Genomic DNA, 21,596 nt, shown 5'->3' on the forward strand with positions numbered 1-21,596 from the left:
GCTTGCTGGGTTTTTCTACAGAAAAGTGAGAAAGTAAGAAGGAACCATCTCCTATCATATCCAGTTATTAAAATTAAAATGACCTTTTGTCTCTTTCTGTACAAAAAAGACTGTTGGATTCTTCCACAATTCAAACTGGGAGGAATACGGTAGTAAGGATTTAATTCACTACTTTATAGCTTACTAGCTCCATGATCCATTACACCTCAAACAAGGAAACATGTGGGTGGGGAGGGTGGCTAGAACCATCAATAAATTTAAAAGAGATTCTAGTGGAAATAAAATTAAAGCTACAGTCAAGAAACCAGATGTGAGTCTTGCTATTAATTACAATACACTACTTAAGGATTTCACCTAAGTGCCTTTTCCCCTTCATTTCTGATGGGCTTCATTACATTCTATCCCAAAACATGGCGCCTTGGCATTTGAGAAAACTGCAGAAGCAGGAAGGTATCTCTGACTTTCCTCTCAGCCTTCACCCCTGAAGTAGGCCATAACAGAATTATCTGACCTTCCTCCCTGCAGTCGGTCATAAGACCCCCCCTTCCAGAGGTATCCTGCCTGTATCTGAATTATAGGAACATCCTTATCCTCAAAGACACAGGGACACCAAGAAGAATTGAACTGACAGGCCTTGTTAAGTTTCCCCCAGCGTATTGCTATTAGATCACACCGTGTTGTCCTCCAATCATATTTTTCCACAACTATGCACTTCATTATTAAACCTAGTATTAAAAAATGCACTAGTTGTCCAGGCACAGTGGCTCATGCCTGTAATCCCAGCAATTTGGGAGGCCAAAGCGGGAGGATCTCTTGAGGTCAGGAGTTCAAGACCAGCCTGGCCAACATGGTGAAACCCCATCTCTACTAAAAATACAAAAATTAGCTGGGCGTGGTGGCGCACACCTGTAATCCCAGTTACTCAGGAGGCTGAGGTGGAAGAATCGCTTCAGCCCGAGAGGTGGAGGTTACAGTGAGCCGAGATTATACCACCGCACTCCAGCCTGGGTAACAGAGCGAGACTCTGTCTCAAAAAAAAAAAAAAAAACACAAATTTACCTGTTTCTTTGGGTCTTCATTTTTGAAGGCTCCCATATTGCATAAAACTTATATTAAATATATTTGTATGCTATTTTCACTTCTTAATCCATCTTTTGTTATAGGAGTCTCAGCCATGAACCTAGCAACAGATAAGGAAAAAAAAATCTTTTCCCCCCTACACTTCCAACATATAAAAAATAGGTTTAATAAAAAGCTTTTAGAACCAGGACATTTTTCTTCTAAGAATATTTTATTCTTTCATTCATATTACTTTAATATTCATACATGTATTCTGCCATGTAAATAACCTTTCCAAATTATGTATCAGTCTATTTGCATCATGTCATATTTTCACAAGATATATATTCTCCTTTGGAATCTTTCTGCACGTTTATATGAATAAATTAAATAGTATCTCTACAAACATATTCAAGTAATATATTTGTTTTGGGTTATTATATAACATGAAATAATTATATATCAATGCAGTATTTTTTCATATGTGACAGTGAAACAAGGTTTTTAAACAAAAAACTGGTTTTATTAAAATAAAATTTACATAAATTATGAACAGTCTATTTGTATGAAAGCCCCTCTTCAGATATATTTTCCACTTGGCCATATGTAACACATACCTTAGCATGACATAAAATTCCAAAATCATTCAAGTAGTACAGCTAATAAATTTGAATTGTATTTTTAGTGTTAAAAAGAAAAAAATGTAACTATTTAAGATTCAACAAAGGTGATTTCTCATTTTCCTACTCTTTTCATCTCTCTCTCTTTTTTTTTTTTTTTTTTTTTTTTTTTTTTTTTTTTTTGAGATGGAGTCTCACTCTGTTGCCCAGGCTGGAGTGCAATGGTGGGATCTCGGCTTACTGCAACCTCTGTTTCCTGGGTTCAAGCAATTCTCCTGCCTCAGCCTCCCGAGTAGCTGGGATTACGGGCGCCCACCACCACGCCTGGCTAATTTTTTGCATTTTTAATAGAGACAGGGTTTCACCATGTTGTTTAGGCTGGTCTCGAACTCCTGACCTCATGATTCGCCCATCTCGGCCTCCCAAAGTGCTGGGATTACAGGCGTGAGTCACCGCGCCCGGCCCTCTTGTCTTCTCTTAGCCTACTTCTCAGAGTTTGTTTCTAAGTGGAAGCAGTCCTCCACCAAAGCACTACCATGTGGTTTTAGAATGCTCTGCCTGTTTTACACCTGTTGAGAATAAAATGTTTGGACTTATGAGTAAGCCCATCAAGACAAAATATTGGGATGTCAATAATAACCTTTTTAAAAATGGCTGGTTCTTCAGACAGAGAAAATAAAAATCACCATACATTTCTACCCCAGATTAACTTCCAAAAAAACAAATAACTAGCTAGACCTGTTCGGGAGTATGGTAGCCACATGCGTGTGGGGTCCCCTAGTTTTCCTCATTTTTGTCTCTGTCCTGACCAAGAAACACACGGTGCCTTGACCCAGCCAGCTGACGTTTTCCTCTGCAGGTCTGAACCCCAGCCTCGGCCTTGAACATTCCTAGGCACTGATAACGGTGTTTAGGTTGCTGCTGGAAACACTGAAAGATCAGCCGTGTTGCTAAACATGTAGAAGCCAGCCCAGCCCCCACCCAAATTCCTTACATCTTCATGTGAACTCCATCCCCGACCCCCTCGCTGGGGACATGCCCAGGTAGAACATCCCTTGTCTCACTGCCCATCACAAGGACGCTGCAGCCCACGCTGTATGTAAGCTCCCCTCATAAATGCTCTGGACTGATCACCCTGCCATTTAGTGCTTCTTCCTTTAGAATCGCAACTGGCCCCACCTTGGAACGGTTTGGAGCACTCTCTCATGGGAATTTTCCATCAGGTCAAACCCAAGGCTGGAGTTAAATGTGGCTATTTAAATTTAATTGAATTGAAAGATGGGTTCTTCAATCACATCAGTCATTGTTCAAGTGCTCAAGAATCACATGTGTCTGGTTTACCATGTTGGACAACGCAAATACAGAACATTTCCGTCACTGCAGAAAGCTCCACTGGATGGTACTGGGCAAGACCACAGAGGAGATGATTCATATAAAAATATGCCACTATATGCATATTTTCCTTCTTAGTCACAAAAGCTGCTTGTTGTTTTTTTTTTTTTTTTAGTTATAACAATAATAATATTGTTATTGCTGTTTGTTTTGCTTTTGAGACAGGGTCTCACTCTGTCACCCAGGCTGGAGGGTAGTGTCACAATCACAGCACACTGCAGCCTCGACCTCCCAGGCTCAAGTGATTTTCCCACCTCAGCCTCCTGAGTAGCTGGGACCACAGGCACGTGCCACCACACCTGGCTAATTTTTTGAATTTTTTTGTGGAGATGCGGTTTCACCATGATGCCCAAGCTGTTCTCAAAATCCTGTTCTCAAACTCCTGGGCTTAAACAACCTGCTTGCCTCGGCCTCCCATAGTGCTGGGATTATAGGTGTGAGCCACCGTGCCCGGCCAAAGTTATTTGTTTAAGCTTATTTATCTTCAACACCATCAGCCACAACCTGTTTATTTTAGCCCAAGACAGTGGTATAAAAATAAGAGATTGTGTCTAATTTCTCCAAATCATGTGATGTGACATAAGAGCCCAAAGTCTTGTAATGAATCCCACCTCTCCCAAATTCAAACAGCCCATGGGCTCCCTCTGGACTGAAGAATCTTTGCTATGGGCAGAGTTGTCCTGTGGTACCCACAAGGAAGCCTTGCTAGGAACTCCTTATCAGTGTGGACTGGTCATCTCCATTACCCTACATGGCCATCTTGGAGGAAGGGACCCTGAGGGCGTTGCCTTTGCTCTTTACTGAGGTGTGTCCCAGGACCCCCAGGGTGACCACTCAGGACAGGATGGCCATCCATGAAGGCCACTGAAGACCTCCCATGAACAGCCAGGCCCACACTTCCTCAACTAGATCTACCCACGCACCATCTGAGCATCTCATGCCCAAAGCATGGGCAGATATTCCAGCCTTTCTTTCTTCAAGGCCTAGATTGTACCTACAAGTCTCTCCTGGGAGTCTACACTTGCCAAAATATAACTTAAAACATATGGAAATAGCAGTTTATATAAACTCAAGGAAGATTATTCTCAGTAAAAGAAATAAACTCTTTCAAAATAACAAAATACTCTCATCTGATTAGTCCAGTATAAATGCTCTTTTCACAATCCCTTTATCTTTTTCTTTTTTTTTTTTTTTTTTTTTTTTTTTTTTTTTTTGAGACAGAGTCTGGCTCTGTCACCCAGGCTGGAGTGCAGTGGCATGATCTCGGCTCACTGCAACTCCGCCTCCCAGGTTCAAGCGATTCTCCTGCCTCAGCCTCCTGAGTAGCTAGGATTACAGGCAACTGCCACCATGCCCAGCTAATTTTTTGTATTTTTAGTAGAGATGGGGTTTCGCCATGCTGGCCAAACCAGCCTCGAACTCCTGACCTCACGTGATCCACCCACTTCAGCCTCCCAAAGTGCTGGGATTACAGGTGTGAGCCACCACACCCGGCCCCTTTATCTTTTGATTCCTGAAAACAATGCACTTAACTTCAGTATTTGGTCTTTTAGTTATAATTCTTAAAAATAAGACATTTTAAAACATAATAAATGTGCATTATTTGGAAAAAAGTGCATGCAAATGAACCTGGAAATATCAATATACAAACCAATTTTTCAATTCTCCAGTCCATGGAGGGAGATACTCATGTATTTGACATTTGAAAACCATTTTTTTTAGCAACTACGATAGTGGTTTCTAGACTTTGTCCTTAAGCACAAGCCATTCTTCCTATATGACATGATCATAACAAAGATTTATATATAGCTCCAGAGAATAGTGAGATTTGCAGTCTTCTGATGGATATCAAAGTTGAAGGCTAAAAGACACTTTGGTGGTATAGCTGGGAACAGATTCTGTAACAGAAAGAAAAAAGTATGCTCAATCATTCACCATTTTATTATGAAATCTAGCTACGTGCTATGACATACATAATGAATGTATGTCAACACACCCATTATTGTCACTTCATGTTTTAAGTATAGAGATACTGTATAGGTGATAAATAATGCATTTGTCACCATTAAGTAAGTCATCACAAATGTGCAGTCAAACTTTAGAAATGTTTAGATCTAAGAATCGTTAACTTTCATTCTTTTGCCATCTTTCCAGCCAACTCACAGCTACATCAAGATCTTGGAAGCTATATGACCCTACAGTATTAATAGTTGACAAAATAGAAATAGATGGTCACAGACTTGGGACTGTGGCTAGTAGTTGGCAGAGGGTACCGTTTATAAGAGAAGTTTGGGCTGTTCCTAAACCATACACGATCTTTGAAAGTAAACCTTCTCTCAGCCTGGCTCTTCCCACTAGTTGCTGACCCCTCTTCTCTCTCCCTTCACAGCCAAAATTTTGTCAAAGGATGGTCTATACCAATGGCTCTCAAAGTGTACTTCTCAGAAACAAGGCATCAACATCACCAGCGAGCTGGTCAGAAGTGTACTTTCTCAGGCCCTGCCCCAGGCCTGATGAGTAAAAACTCTCATTCCTGTGTTCACTAAAGCTTGAGGACCAGTGAGGGCTTCACATCCTCATCCTTCTTGAATCACACAAAGTTGTAGGCCCTTGTGGGCAGATTAAATCTACTATTTTTTCACTCAGACATTGGTCTGATGGGGAAAGAAGGAAAACAGGGAAGACACCATGATAAAGAAAAGAAAACGAGCAAATTTTTTAAAATTCAGAGCACATGCCTGACCATATCTAGATTGAAACATTAAAAAGTGTCATTTCTGTAGGACAAAACCTGCTGAATATTAGCAATATCATGTGTTCAATCTAATACATATGAATATATACAGAATAAAATTATTATTATTATTTAGAAATAAGTAAACAAATTAAAAATCTATCATCTCTAAAGTTAATTTTTAAAAGCAAATTATTTTAAAACAAATTAATTTATTTAAGTAAATAATAACTAATAATATATTATCGATAAAATTAATAGTAAATAATATATTTATTAAATGATATTTTATAATAGATAAATATATTTATTTTATTTAAATTGATTAATTTTAAAAGCAAATTATTATTGCTGGCCACATAGATCCAGAACTTAACACCTATTTTCTTTCTTTCTTGCAGTTTTACATAATAATAGCACTACAATATAATTATGAATAAATAAATGAATAAAATGGAACACTAAAGGTTCTCACAAGAGGAAAACCATACAACCCAAAGGTAAATTTTGACAAATAAATGGCTCTGTAATTTCAGTTTCACATTTATGATAAATTTCTAATTTATTTCATATTAGTTCAGAATTCAAAATTAGGGATATCCAAACAGATTAAAAGTAACCATATAGAAATTTTAGTTTAGCTGAAACAATTTTTAATTTGCCCAATAAATGACACTTTTCATCATTTCTGACTATCTGAATGTGACTAATCGTCTTCAGACATCTACTGATGAGGGAGGGGCATGCTCACGCATGCCATTTTCTGAGGGTGGCTGAGGGAGCCTGCCCACAGATGCTCATCATCAGAGGCCCAGGGCCAGTGCTGCTTCCTCCCTAAATCCACTTGCGGGACATCTCTCTTCCTGCCAGGTCTGCACCTAGCTCATCAAAGAACTGAAAAATTAAGGAATGACTCTCAGGCATCCACACCCAGAAAGGAGGCAGTGATTAGAAGACCAAAGACTGATGTATGCCTTTTTCCTGGGGAAGCTGTCTTGTGATGGAAGGAAGGGCTTAAGGCTTCCAGAACACCATTAGGATCTCTCCACTGCTTTGGGAACAGCCGCCGGAATCTGGCGCTGGGAAAAAGCCTTCCCACCCTTTCCTGAGGTACTTGACCCCCCTCGCCCCTCTGTATTCTCACCACCCTATGGGAACCAAAACTAAATGCATCTATGCGCAAATTGGCCATCCTGTGCTTTCCCTTTTGTGATTTTTATATAAGTGTTCTTGATTTATGTGAGATAACTTTTTCAAAAGTTGAATGTAAATGGATTTTGAAACGACATCTTATTTTTCTAGTAACTTAGGATACTATTTTGTCAATATCGTTTAGTTAAAAACTCACGTATGGTTAGTAACGCAACCCTAACATTTTAAGTGCACGTTTCCCAGCCTCTCTGTCAAACAGTGGATGATTCATCAAGCATTCAAATGGACTAGCACAATTTGATATTTTAAGGAAATGTATCATTTGGAGTGTGTTGGAGGGTAAATGGAAAAATAATTTACAAAGTAACGTGCCCCTCAACCAATAAACTTTTTGTCAATTTGACTTCTATTAACAAATGTATTACATAAGTGGACGTCTGTACACTAATTTTAAATAATTTTAAATATGAGTAACCCACCTCTTTCTTTAAGGTCTTCAATATAGGCTTTCATAACTTCTTTATCAAAATGTTGGCGATCCCGTTCACTTTCCATTATTTCATTGCCATCTTCACATTGGGCATTATCAATAGGATTGTCCATAAGGCTTACAAATCTATTCGAGAAAGCATGGGAAGTATCACATTATCACCTGTGCATTTTAAACTGCAAAATTCCTCACATAAAATAACCTCTGCTATCCCAAGTTCTGGCTTACCTTTAAAAGTCACATTTGACCACATGATATCAGCATCACCAGTGGAATTCCAGTGTGGAATAATCCAACAGTAATATAGAGCCAGTTTTAAAGTATAGACTTTTCAGAGGCCTGATGGGGAAATGAGAGCTCCCTAGTCATAGGCAGAGAGGACAGGAGGCCATGGAGTGGACACTAACACCTCCTCTCAGGCAGATCCTCACAGCTGCATGTCGTCATGCAATGTTTGATGTTACTCCCAGTAAGGGACATCCAACTTTAAAATGACGTGTCCAAATTACAAAGGACTCAAGGAAAATCCCCACAAAATGTGTATTTAAAAGATAGGACATGGCTGGGCACAGTGGCTCACTGCTGTAATCCCAGCACTTTGGGAGGCTGAGGCGGGTGGATCACCTGAGGTCAGGAGTTCGAGACCAGCCTAAACAACATGGTGAAACCCTGTCTCTACTAAAAATACAAAAATTAGCTGGGTGTGGTGGCAGGCGCCTATAATCCCAGCTACTCAGGAGGCTGAGGCAGGAGAATTGCTTGAACCCAGGAGGCAGAGGTTGCAGTGAGCTGAAATCACGCCATGGCACTCTAGTCTGGGCAACAGAGCGAGACTCAATCTCAAACATAAACAAATAAATAAATAAATAAATAAATAAATAAACGATAGGACAGGAACAGAGGCTCATGCCTATAATCTCAGCATTTTAGGAAGCCAAGGCAGGAGGATATGCTTGAGGCCAGGAGTTGGAGACCAGCCTGGGCAACATAGAGAGACTCCATCTCTACAAGAAATATAAAAGATTAGCTGAGTGTGGTGGCACATGCCTGTAATCCCAGCTACTCGGCAGGCTGAGGCAAGAAGATGGCTTAGTCCCAGGAAGTCAAGGCTCCAGTGAGCTATGATGACACTACTGCACTCTAGCCTGGGCAATAGAATGAGAGAGACCTCATCTCTGAAAATATAAGAATAAAATTAAATAAAAGATGAACTACTGCTAACACACACACACACACACACACACACACACACAAGCTAAAGGGGGGAAACCCAAATGGTATTTGATCTTCTGTCTTCACAATTTTCAAAGATGTATTGATGTGAAAAATACTGTAATTATTTCAATTCAAAACAGTAAATCTCTTAAATAGTTTTTGGTTGCAATTGCAGGCCCTGCTGTCTTGAGATGTTAGCGTGTTCTCATTGGATTATAGATGAGAGCTGTATATATGGAAGATATGAGCCACGAGTGTTGTTTTAGTATATATATATATTTCCCACTTCATTTTCCTTTTAATTTTATTTAATGTCTGAACATGGAGAGAGTTTAAAAGTTGTAATGTTTAATGTAGATAGAACCATTCAACTTTTCCTTTATAATTTTTTCATTGAGTTAATGTTTATCATCCTTCCCTATTCAAAAATAAGAAATATACCTACATTTTATCATTCTTAACATTTTTAATCAAGTAATCATTGTACACATTTTTAAACCTGCAGAATGTAATTGTGCTTCTTTGTGAAGCAATAGTCTCTCACCCTCCCTTTAATTACTCTTCAGATCCCAGAAGCAATCTTTTTTCATTGGTCTATCACTGTTTTTCCTTAATCTATTTAAAATACCTTTTACCTTAGGACAAATACTTTCCTGTCATTCAATCAAGTGGTGGTATTTCTCCCCTTCTTTCCCATTTCCCAACCTTCGCACTTCCAAATTTTTACCTACTATTTTACTTTTTAAACATTTTATTATGAAAATTCTTAAATATTCACAAAAGTAGAAAAAAGTTCATAGTGAACACCCATGTACAATCCCCTAGATTCCATGTTTAACATTTTGCTATACTTGCTTTAACACATATCCACTCATCTGTCCACACACCTATCCGCCCAACTATCCACCCATCTATCCACCCAGCCATCCACCCATCCATCTACCCATCCATCTACCCATCTATCCATCCATCTATCCATCCATCTATCCACCCATTTATCCACCCATTTATCCAACCATCCATCCACCCATCTGTCCACCCATCTATCCACCCATCTACCCACCCATCTGTTCACACGTCTATCCACCCATCTAACCACACATCGGACATCTCATTTTTTTTGATGCATCTCAAAGCACAATCACAGATATTGTGTACTTTTACTTTGTTAAGGTCAATACTATACACATTCTGATGTGTAATCACATCTCACTTTTCTTTTGCCTGCAGCTTGATTCTAAAATTGAAAATCAATAAATAATATTTACATTTTTGTGTAATCACATCTCACTTTTCTTTTGCCTGCAGCTTGATTCTAAAATTGAAAATCAATAAATAATATTTACATTTTTGTGTAATCACATCTCACTTTTCTTTTGCCTGCAGCTTGATTCTAAAATTGAAAATCAATAAATAATATTTACATTTTTGTATAATCACATCTCACTTTTCTTTTGCCTGCAGTTTGATTCTAAAATTGAAAATCAATAAATAATATTTACATTTTTGTGTAATCACATCTCACTTTTCTTTTGCCTGCAGTTTGATTCTAAAATTGAAAATCAATAAATAATATTTACGTTTTTGTGACAACCATCTGGTAAGGCTTGGTAATGCCTTCATATCTGAGAATGAGACAGCAGAATTTGGCTGGGCCCCTGAGTATGTAGGCAGTGCTGGCCAAGGTACCAGCCTCACTGTGGGTGATCACTCAAGCACAGAGCTAGCAGGTCCTCAGGGCAGTCGCCAAACACAGAACTCTGGGGTCTTTTCTCCAGGCTACCTTAGAGAAAATCTCAGGCTTTTGGTCTGGGGCCTGGACTGCTGGTACAGAGTGGTCTGCCCATTGTAATTAAGGAGGAGGTTGGGGGGTGCCTGTTGATATAAAAATTCTTCCGTTTTTCCTCTTGTTTTAAGCACCGTATTTCTGTCTACACCTCCCTGTACCGAAATTTCTGGCCACCAACATCTTCAGGACAGAGCGGCCTGCTCCTCGGCTTGTTCTCTGGGATTTGGTTTGTTCCACCTTACTTTCATCAATGACTGTTATTCTGTCTACTTGATGTATCTCATAAAAATGTTGAGATTTCTCATATTTTAAATTTTTTCCTTTCATTTTAATAGGCTGTTATAAAGGATAAGTGTATAAGTGTTAAAAGGGATCAAGCCATCATGATTAACATGGCATTCCTTATTCTTTTAATAACTTTCTTTTTATATTTAACTTGTCTCTTGGTCTAGTTTTCTTTCTATATGCTATTTATACCATATATTTGTGATATTAACTATATATGGCATATATAGCGATGTAGTACTCCAAGATTTCTTATGCTATAAAGTGAAGAACAGGCTTTATCACTAGCCAGTTTCTTCATACCATATGAAGTCATTCATACTTTCCCCAGTTGCTTATGAAAATTCCTATATCATGTATTAGCATTGATTTCAGGACTACCTATTCTCTTCCAATAACTCACCTATAAATCATTGCCCAGCATTGCATCATTTTGAGGTCACCCCTTCTAAATGTACTGTAATTCTTTTCTTTTTCTTTCTTTTTTTTTTTTTTTTTTTTAGATAGAGTCTTGCTCTATCATCCAGGCTGCAGTGCAGTGGTGCACAATCATGGCTCACTGCAGCCTCGACCTCCCAAGCTCAAGCGACCCTTGCACCTCAGCCACCCAGGTAGCTGGGACTACAGGCACATGCCACCATGCCAGGCCTTTTTTTTTTTTTAGACAGGGTCTTGCTGTGTTGCTCAGGTTGGAATGCAGCAGTGAAATCATGACTCACTGTAACATCGAACTCCTGGGCTCAAGCAATCCTCCTGCCTCAGCCTCCCAAGTACCTAGGACTACAGGGGCATATCACCATGCCTGGCTAATTTCTTAATTTTTTGTAGAGACAGTATCTCGCTATGTTACCCACACCGATCTCAAACTCCTGAGCTAAAGCAATCCTCCTGCCTCACCCTCACAAAGGGTTAGGTTACAGGCATGAGCCACTGTGCCTGGCCACACTATAATCCTTGATAAGGCAAGTTCTGTCACACTACTCTTGTTTTCTAAAATTATTATTACTGTCCTTAGCTTTGTCCTTCCACATACACTGTCAAATCCATTTTTCAAGCTCCAAAAAAGAAATTCCATTAGAGTTATGATTGGAATTATATTACACTTAAGTATAATTTTTGGAAGAAATCACATCTTCACCGCCTTTTCACCCAGAAAAGATACATTATACCTTTTTCAAATATTCAAGACTTCTTTATTATTCTTTGGGAAGACTGTTTAATACTATTCATGTAAGAGGACTATTTTCACTAGAGGTTTTCCTAGATATTTTAGATTTTTGGTTATTATTATTAATGTCATCATTTCTTCCACTATTTTTCTACAGGTTATTTCCTTTTTTTCTTTTTCTTTTTCTTTCTTTTTTTTTTTTTGATGGAGTCTAGCTCTGTCGCCAGGCTGTAGTGCAGTGGCACAACCTCGGCTTATTGCAAATTCCGCCTCCCGGTTTCAAGCGATTCTCCTGCCTCAGCCTCCTGAGTAGCGGGGATTACAGGTGCCCGTCACTGTGCCCAGTTAATTTTTTGTATTTTTAGTAGAGACGGGGTTTCACCTTGTTGGCCAGGTTGGTCTTGAACTTCTACAGGTTATTTCTAAGAATCAGTAAGCTATTAAATATTTATGCAAACCTGTATCTATTCTTTTTATTGAAATTTCAATAATTCAAAGAGCTTCCATCTGATTCTCTTAGATTTCTGAGTCCTACAATTATATCATTTGAAATTACTTTAGTTAGGTGACAGGTTTACCCTGACTGCTATGAGACATGAAGCTGCCAAGCCTGCTTCCAGGGGCTGGATGTGGAAGGGGCTCTAGGGAGGAGTCCTGCTACCCCTCTCACCAGTGGTCCTCTTCTTATTCAAACAATATTCCACACACAGCCAAGCACAGTGGAAGACCTATTCTAGTGGAAGGAGCAGAGTAAGGCATGCGTGAGATGTCTTACACCCTGTTTATTTTGTGCTTATACAGATATGGAGTTGTTCTCTTTCTTTCCAGCAGTCAAACCTCTTTATTTGTTTGCCATGCATTTATTGCAAGGACAGGAAGATAAGATTGAACTCTGCTGATAGTAAGCACTTACCACTGAAGAACTAGGAGTCCTGGGGAAATATTCTCGCTAGTGGTTGCGTTAACAGCCACCTGGTGTTCAAGGCCAATAGGTCTCTGGACAGAGAGAAGGTGGCTCTTACTAGAGCAGCCTCGTGTGAATAATGTGGGGAGGGCCCAAACCGCTAGGGATGGACAAAAATGGTCTCAGGTAGAATTAATGGGGCAACCCCAAAGCTCCAGATTCTGGGAGGATGTGCTGCCAGGGAGCCATCAGCTGCCTTGGAGTCATTTCAGGGGAGGGCGGAGCCAGGACTTCTCAATTCCACTTCCACATCCCCAGATTGGAGGCTGTTTGGAGTACATTTGCATGGATGGTTTTTCTTAGTTGTGGGTGGTTTATAGGTTCACTTAAGGAAACCTAAAGAAGGGTGAAGCAATCAGGGAGGGTCCTTTCAACATCTGCTGACCCCTCCAGGCCAGCAGCGACGTGAGCACTGAGCAAGAGATCACAGGCCCTGGACATATGTCCCGCAACACCATCAACCAGCATGCATTTGTGCAGAAATCCTCTGAACCCTGTGCCTCTTCCTCGTGTCATATGCCACAAACTCCAAAATCCTGTAAAAAGTCACCAGAACTTCTGTGAGTTGGGATCAGGTTCTCAGAGTACGAGAGCCATCTAATCCGGGTCTTGAGACAGCTGCCCAGGCTCTGGTACTTCTCACTCCTTACCTGTGTCTGAGTGTGTCTACTGGGATTTCTGGGCTACTCACTTTAAAGGTGTGGACGAGTCACAAAGGGCAGTTGGGAGCTCCACCAAATGGTCCCCACTGACGACTAACAGAGTGAGCTTCTTCAGGTTCAGCATGGAATAGGGAAGGTAGGTCAACTTGTTTTTATACAAGAGAAAGCTCTGCAGCTCCTCTAGCCTAAGAAGAGGTAAAAACAATCATAGCACTGGACTTAGCATCATAGCTAAGAAAACCAACATGAATTACAAATAAATTCTAACAGGAAGTCCCTACTTTATTTTATACATGTGACCTTTATGAGAACCAACTTATTCTAAGTTTTGTTCTTCGTTTTTTTTTTTGAGACAAGGTGTTATTATGTTGCCCAGGTTGGAGTGCAGTGGTACAATCTCGGCTCACTGCAGCCTCAACTTCCTGGGCTCAAATGATCCTCCCACCTCAGACTCCTGAGTAACTAGGACTACAGGCACACGCCATCATGCCTGGCTAATTATTTTTTGTATTTTTTGTAGAGACAGAGGGTCTTGCCATAGTGCCCAGGCTGGTCTTGAACTCCTGGGCTCAAGCAGTCTGCCCGCCTCAGCCTCCCAAAGTGTTGAGATTACAGGCATAAGCCACTATGCTCTGCCTAAGTTTTAAGTAACTAAAGTCATGCCAGGTGACGTGATTTTTTGGAAGTTTTTACTGACTTAATCACCAGTTGAAGACACAGCTATAGCAGCGGGATAAGCATACTGCACAATACACACTAGGCCATGATGGAGCCTCAAACATCAGTATGTCCCTTCCGAGAGTCTACTGCATTTACAAGGGTTAACAGGGCATGGGAAGGCAATCATACTAGAATTGAAATGAGAATAAACAGATTTTAGCAATGTACTTCCTTTGGTACACTTTTTTTTTTTTTTAATGAGAAAGACAGGGTCTCACTATGTTGCCTAGGCTTGTCTTGAACTCCTGGCTTTAAGCAATCCTCCTTCCTTGGCCTCCCAAAGTGCTAGGATTACAGGCAAGAGCCACTGTGCCCAGCCTCCTCTTGTATATCTTTAAAGCCCAGTTATTATCCTTCTCTCATCACGTCTTCCAACTTTAAAACAGGAAGGCAACTGCGGAGTGAAAAGTAAATGAGCAAAATATGATCCAAATATGTCTTATTCTGTTTTCCATTTTATTCTAACTCAGTGGCCTCCCCCTGGGAATTTTTCTTTCATTTATTTCCAAAACTTTGGATTATCATACAAATATTTCATAAAGTTCCCATGTTGCAAACTAAAAGATTCCCTCTTAGCCTCAAAAGCCTAGAAAGCATCAATACACATTACATGTACCAGGAATAAAAAAAAGTCATACAAGATGGCATTCAGGCCTAAGCCATTGCTGGCCTCTGTGTCATCATAGCTTGCTTGTGTTTCTTTATAAAAAAGATTGTAGGCCAGGCACGGTGGCTCATGCCTGTAATCCCAGCACTTTGGGAGGCTGAGGCAGGAGGATCGCTTGAGTCCAGGAATTCAAGACCAGCCTGGGTAATATAGCAAGACCTTATCTCTACAAATAATTATTTTAAAAAATTAGCCAGGCATGATGGCACACATCTGTGGCCCCAGCTACTTGGGAGGCTGAGGTGAGGGAATTGCTTAAGCCCAAGCAGTCGAGGCTGCAGTGAGCCATGACTGCACTACTGCACTCCAGCCTGGGCAGCTAGCAGGACTCTGTCTCAAAAAAAAAAAATTGTAGATCCCAGGATGCCAGAGATTGTGTTTCATTTACCACTTTAAACCCATCCCATTCTCTAGGCTTGCCATACAGGAGTCTAATAATATTATAAGTGAATGACTGAAACTTACATGATAATTCTTACTTTGAAAAACATGAAATAGCTGCAAGAATATAATTTGGGCCAGGCACAGTGGCTCATGCCTGTAATCCCAGAACTTTGAGAGGCCAAGGCAGAAGGACTGCTTGCACCCAGGAGTTTGAGACCAGCCTGGGAAACAAAGCAAGACCCTGTCTGAACAAAAAATAAAAATTTAAAAATATGTATATTTTTAATTTGAAAGAATATAATTTGAAAACCTGGCTAAGCATATCAATTTTGTTTGAAAGTTTATGTATAATGAATCAATAAATGAAATGAGGACAATAAAATTTGTCCTCATTGATATTCTAAACATACAGTGATATGTTTCTATTCTATACTTAATAAATTAACTTTTCCACTTCTGTAGAGTGAAGGAAAGTTAGTGGTGCCATTCTATGGAGACTAAAGCAAATTAAAGTTCATCAAGACAATGAAGAGGTGTTCAAATGCACGTAAACACATACATGTATGATGCAGACTGGAAATTGTCTTATTCTATAGTTTCCTCGGAAACTGATTTCCTGGAAAGGAAACTCTGGAAAATTAGTTGATTCCAAAGAACATTCATGTAGTATACATGTTTCAAATGTTAACAGTGTTTGAAGCGTTAGTAACTAATACATACACCTCACCTTAGAATGCAAGTAGCTACCTGTCTATATCTTGCGGCAGGTCGGTCAGGTTATTGCTGCTGATATCCAACCACTGCAAATTCGACATCCGCAGGACACAGATTGGGACACTGGAAAACTTGTTTGCTGAGATATCTACAAATGTAACTTGCTTCAAATTACTTAACTAGAAATGAATAACAAAATGTTCTAATTACTTTTATAAGAGTGGGAATTAAGTTCAACTAATAATTTTAAGATGGATATTTCTTCCCCAAAGGCATTTCTATGAATATATGCAAAGCAGATCAATACAGTATGTATTTTGGAGCACCTCGGATGTGTCATTCACTGTGCACACGTAGAGAAGTTAAGATAAATAATACACTGCGGCTGCCTTCCAGGATTTTATATTGCTATAAATTATCAGTGCAAGCTGGGCGTGGCTGCTCATGCCTGTAATTCTAGCACTTTGGGAGGCTGAGGTGGACAGATTGCTTGAGCCCAGAAGTTCAAGACCAGCCTGGACACCATGGCAAAACCCCGTCTCTACTAAAAATACAAAAATTAACGAGATGTGCTGGTGCACACCTGTAATCCCAACTACTTGGGAGGCTGAGGCAGGAGAATCACTTGAACCTGGATAGCGGAGGTTGCAGTGAGCTGAGATTATGCCACTGCACACAAAAAAAGACATAACCAATACTGGGTAATTTACAAAGAAAAGAGGTTTAATGGATTCATAGGTCCACATTGCTGGGGAGGAATCACAATCATGGTGGAAGGCAAAGGAGAAGCGAAGGCACGCCTTACATGGCAGCAGGCAAAAAGAGAGCTTATGCAGAGGAACTCCCATTTATAAAACCACCAGATCTCATGAGATTTATTCTCACGAGAACAGCACAAGAGAGACCTGCTCCCATGATTCAATTACCTCCCACCAGGTCCCTTCCACAACGTGTGGGAATTATGGGAGCTGCAATTCAAGATGAGATTTGGGTGGGGACACAGCCAAACCATATCACCATATCATCATGTAAAACATAACTATAAGAGAGTTAGAGTGACTATATTAATATCAGACAAATTATATTTAAGAAATAATATCGTTGAGGATAAAGAAGGACATTTCATAATAATAAAAGGGTCAATAGCAGGAGCCCCCCTGACGTATGTCAGGAAGATACAAGAATCATAAATGTATATGCAACTGACAATGTAAAATATATGAAGTAAAAACTGATGGAATTAAAAGGACAAAGAGACAATTCAACAATTATAGTTAGATTTTTTTTTTTTTTTTTGAGATGGAGTTTCACTCTGTCACACAGGCTGGAGTGCAGTGGAGAGATCTCAGCCTCCACCTCCCATGTTGCCTAGTCCTGGGAGTGGGAATGGGGATTCATATCAAAGGAGCAAGAGAGAATTGGGGGTAGTGGGTGGGGGAGGAGTGATGGAAATGGCCTAAATTTGAATCTGTACACTTGTAATGGGTGAGTCATATGGTATGTAGATTACACTTTAATAAAGGAGGAAAAGGTAGAAGAAGGGGCAGAGAAGCAAACAGGGAGGCTGTTGCCCCAGTCCAGATGACAGACAACACTGTCTTGACCAGGGTGGCAGTGGGAAGGTGATGAGAACGGTTAGACAGAATATATTCTGGAGGGCATGCTCAACAGGATTTATTTATGGATTGGATATGGCACATGGGAGAAGAGAGGATGACTTAATTTACTTCCAGCCTTAACATCTGTGTGAAGATTGAGCCATTGCCTGAACTGGAAAAGACTGGGAGATGAGTGGATCTGTGCGGGGAACCATGACCCCTGGCTGTGCAACCTCACCAGGACCCCTGCTGTGCATCTCCTAGGGTGGAATGGGTGCTAACAGCTTAGAAGCAGCCACTTCCTCCTACCCTGCAGCATTCAGGAAAGGAAAATAATGCCCCTTCTAGGATGGCAATCGGTGTCCAGTGCCTTGTCACCAGCAATCACCATTTTTAGCCCATTCATTACCAGTAGGATTGTGAGATCCTTCTCTCGCTCCAGCACGAGATGCTTATTGAGTTTAATTTGGCATTAAAAATTGTTCACTTTTATGTGCTCCACTTTATCAGAAAATGATTTAAAATCATTTTTCCGTGAATACAGACCAAAATAAACTAATGAATATTTTTAAATTAGTGGATTTCTTAAATCCTATCTGTAGGACTACTTTAATCATCTACAAGTTTTGCTATGAGTATATAAAAATTTTACCCCTTTTATTTTCAATTTTACCATTGTGGATAAATAAATCAGGATCTGCATTAGAGACAACAGGCATCTTATATTACAAGCATCAACAAGCAAAGCATCAAATAAAAATTTCTTGTGTGAAATTTTGCCTGGTTTTCCTTTGATAGCATTTCTGAACTTAAATTCGGGTTCTGACATAGTATAAAATGTTTTTAAAGAAGGGCAGGTGCGGTGGCTCACACCTGTAATCCCAGGACTCTGGGAGGCCAAGGCAGGTGGATCACCTGAAGTCAGGAGTTAGAGACCAGCCTGGCCAACATAGTGAAACCCCACCTCTACTAAAAATACAAAAATTAGCCAGACGTGGTGGTTTGCACCTGTAGTCCCAGCTACTCAGGAGGCTGAGGCAGGAGAATTGCTTGAACCCAGGAGGCAAAACCTGCAGTGAGCTGAGATCACACCACTGTACTGCAGCCTGGGTGACAGAGCAAGACTCCACCTCAAAAAAAAGAAGTTTTTAAAGACCAGTATACGGTGATTGAAATGTCAGGAAAAGGTGATATAATAAAGACAGATTTCATATGTTAAAACTTCTTGCCATATTATAGACCATTCTATGTCATAAACCAAATAAAAGTGAATCGTAGTACAGAAATGTTTATCTCTTACTTCAAAGGGCAGCTCCATTAATTCTAGATTTCCAGAACAATCCAGTCTCTCTAGATTTTCACAATCTCCCAATTCTGGAGGAATGCTCTTCAGATAGTTGAAACTCACATTGAGTTCTTTCAGGTTCTTCAAACAACCTGTCATCAGAAAAAGTTAACAACCATTGAATAGGTCGTTTAAGGTCTTTTAAGAACAAAAAGCAAAACTAAGAAGTAAACAGCTCTGTAAATAATGATGGGGAAGGAACTAAACATAATTTAGTATTTGGGTTTCGGGGGGTGTATCTGATGAACATTATCTTGTAGCATCATGACCCCGAGGTTCTGGAAATCACAGAGTTTTTCAGTGTGATAAGCGTCCAACATTACAGAATCTGAAACAAAACTTTTAAGGCTCATGCCTTCAGTGTGTCATATTTTTAAATACCTGATTTGTCTATTCTTTCTTGAAATGCCCAGGGATCTTTTCCAACTGAAATGAAGCTGCCTACCTACTCCCTGTTCTCCCAAAGCCCTCAGACCTAATTTCCAGTAAGGGGAAGATAATTGCAACTGGAGCACAGTGAATTCTATAGCGGCTCCTTGTTTCTAGAGCCCAAGGAGCAGCTTAAGGAATTACCATATCTTACAATATTTGAGTAAAAATGTTTAAATACAGATTCTCCCTAACTTACGATGGAATTACACCTCAATAAGCCCATCATAAGTTGAAAATATCATAAGTCAAAAATGCATTTAATACACCTAACCTATCAAACATTGTAGCTTCACCTAGCCTACCTTAAATGTGCTGAGAACACATTAGCCTACAGTTGGGCAAAATCATCCAACATAAAGCCTGTTTTATAATAAAGTGTTGAATGTCTCCTGTAATAAATAGACTACTGCACTGAAAATGAAAAGCAGAATGTTTGTATAGGTACTCACAGTTTCCTTCCTTCCTTCCTCCTTCCCTCCCTCCCTCCCTCTCTCTCTTTTCTTTGTTTCTTTCTTTCTTTGTTTCTTTCTTTCTTTCTTTTTCTTTCTCTCTCTGCCTGTCTTTCTTTCTTTCTTCTTTCTTTCGCTTTCTTTCCCTTCCTTTCTTCCTTCCTTCCTTCCTTTCTTTTCTTTTTTTTTAATTTTTTTTGTTTTACTTTTAGTTCTGGGATACATGTGCAGAACATGCAGGTTTCTTATATCGGTATACATGTGCCATGGTGGTTTGCTGCACCTATCAACACATCATCTAGGTTTTAAGCCCCACATGCATTAGGTATTTGTCCTAATGTTCTCCCTCCCCTTTCCCCACCAGCCCCCAACAGGCCCAGTGTGTGATGTTCCCTCCCTGTGTCCATGTGTTCTCATTGTTCAACTCCCACTGTGAGTGAGAACATGCGGTGTTTGGTTTTCTGTTCCTTGTGTTAGTTTGCTGAGAATGATGGCTTCCAGCTTCATCCATGTCTCTGCAAAGGACACAAACTCCTCCTTTTTATGGCTGCATAGTATTCCATGGTGTATATGTGCCACATTTTCTTTATCCAGTCTATCATTGATGGGCATTTGGGTTGGTTCCAAGTCTTTACTATTGTAAATAGTGCTGCTCTTTTCTTTTCTTTTTTGTTTTCTTTCTTTTCTTTTATTTTCTTTTCCTTTCTTTCTTTCTTTCTTTGTTTCTTTCTTTCTTTCTAGCAGCCGCACCCTTCTAGGAACAAAGTACAGTTTCTACTAAATGCACACCACTTTCACACCATCAAAAAGCTGAAAAACCTTACATCTAACCATTGTAAATTGGGGATCATCTGTAATTCCAATAATTAGCTATTTTAAATCCATATAATGATAATTTCTTGGGAATTTCACAAAGAAGTTAAGAGCACCACTCATTGTCATTCTTAATTCCTTGATGTCAAATGTCAAAAATAACTGCTCTAATAATGAGAAAAAGAATACCCTGTCTAGTAATCACACCTCCCTGACTCCTCCCCTTCATCAGCCCTCAGTAGATCTATAAGACAATATGATAAGAGATCAAACCCCACCTCCTTTACAAAATTCAGCTGCTCAACATAAAAGAGCTAAAAATCCTTTGTTCATTCCCACGTTCCTCACTATGCTTGAGCATCAGATCCTGCAGTTGAGTGTTTCTTCATTTATCCCTAGTTTGTAAGGAGCTATATCTGCTCCTCTAGGAGAGAAACATGCCCTGAACTAATATATTTTCATTTCTTTTCATTTTGCCCCACATGTGAAAATTGATTTATTCTAGATGCCCTCAATACTTACGTTTGGTAAAAAAGAGGATTTGCTCAAAATACTCCATGTTAATAACTCAGAGTATCAAGAAGCAAGTACTAGAAGAAAATTAGGGTGACAGCCTTACCTAAGTCATTCTAAGAACATCTCCCTTTTTATTATTGTATTCTTTTCTTAAGATTTCCTATATAATGATGAAAAATTGTGATACTCACATGTCATAAGAATTTCCAAACTGGAGATATGATATATGTCTCAGCCATGTGAGAAGGGAATCGTCTGTCTTTGCCTAAGTTATGGATGTATTTGGATAAATTATATTCTGTTGATTTGAAATAGACTGAAAATTATAAGTTGGATAAAATACATATATGACTTAAATCTGGTATAGAAAGAGTATTAAAGCCTCTGAGATTTATTGTCCCCCTCCTTCCCATAGTTTAACTCACAAA

General features: G+C 39.6%; 1 protein-coding gene across 4 annotated transcripts in view; it reads right to left on the reverse strand.

Annotated features, from left to right (window-relative positions):
• Positions 1 to 1,272: 1,272 nt before the first annotated feature.
• LRRC2 (leucine rich repeat containing 2) overlaps positions 1,273 to 21,596 on the reverse strand; it is a 51,726-nt gene continuing 31,402 nt past the window's right edge. Inside the window, exons 5-9 of one of the 4 annotated variants that reach the window (XM_003309769.6) lie at positions 18,914 to 19,050; positions 16,049 to 16,194; positions 13,560 to 13,715; positions 7,437 to 7,573; positions 1,273 to 4,969 (exon numbers count right to left, since the gene is read on the reverse strand). In XM_003309769.6, coding sequence (XP_003309817.1) covers positions 4,920 to 4,969; positions 7,437 to 7,573; positions 13,560 to 13,715; positions 16,049 to 16,194; positions 18,914 to 19,050 — 626 coding nt within the window. In that variant the 3' untranslated portion in view covers positions 1,273 to 4,919. Of the gene's footprint in view, positions 4,970 to 7,436; positions 7,574 to 8,261; positions 8,623 to 12,817; positions 13,405 to 13,559; positions 13,716 to 16,048; positions 16,195 to 18,913; positions 19,051 to 21,596 lie in introns of those variants that run through there. The other 3 variants (XM_054681717.2, XM_054681716.2, XM_063806757.1) reach the window with 3 other exon arrangements.

This window comes from Pan troglodytes, chromosome 2, assembly GCF_028858775.2.
Source record: "Pan troglodytes isolate AG18354 chromosome 2, NHGRI_mPanTro3-v2.0_pri, whole genome shotgun sequence".
Classification (NCBI taxonomy): Eukaryota; Metazoa; Chordata; class Mammalia; order Primates; family Hominidae; genus Pan; species Pan troglodytes.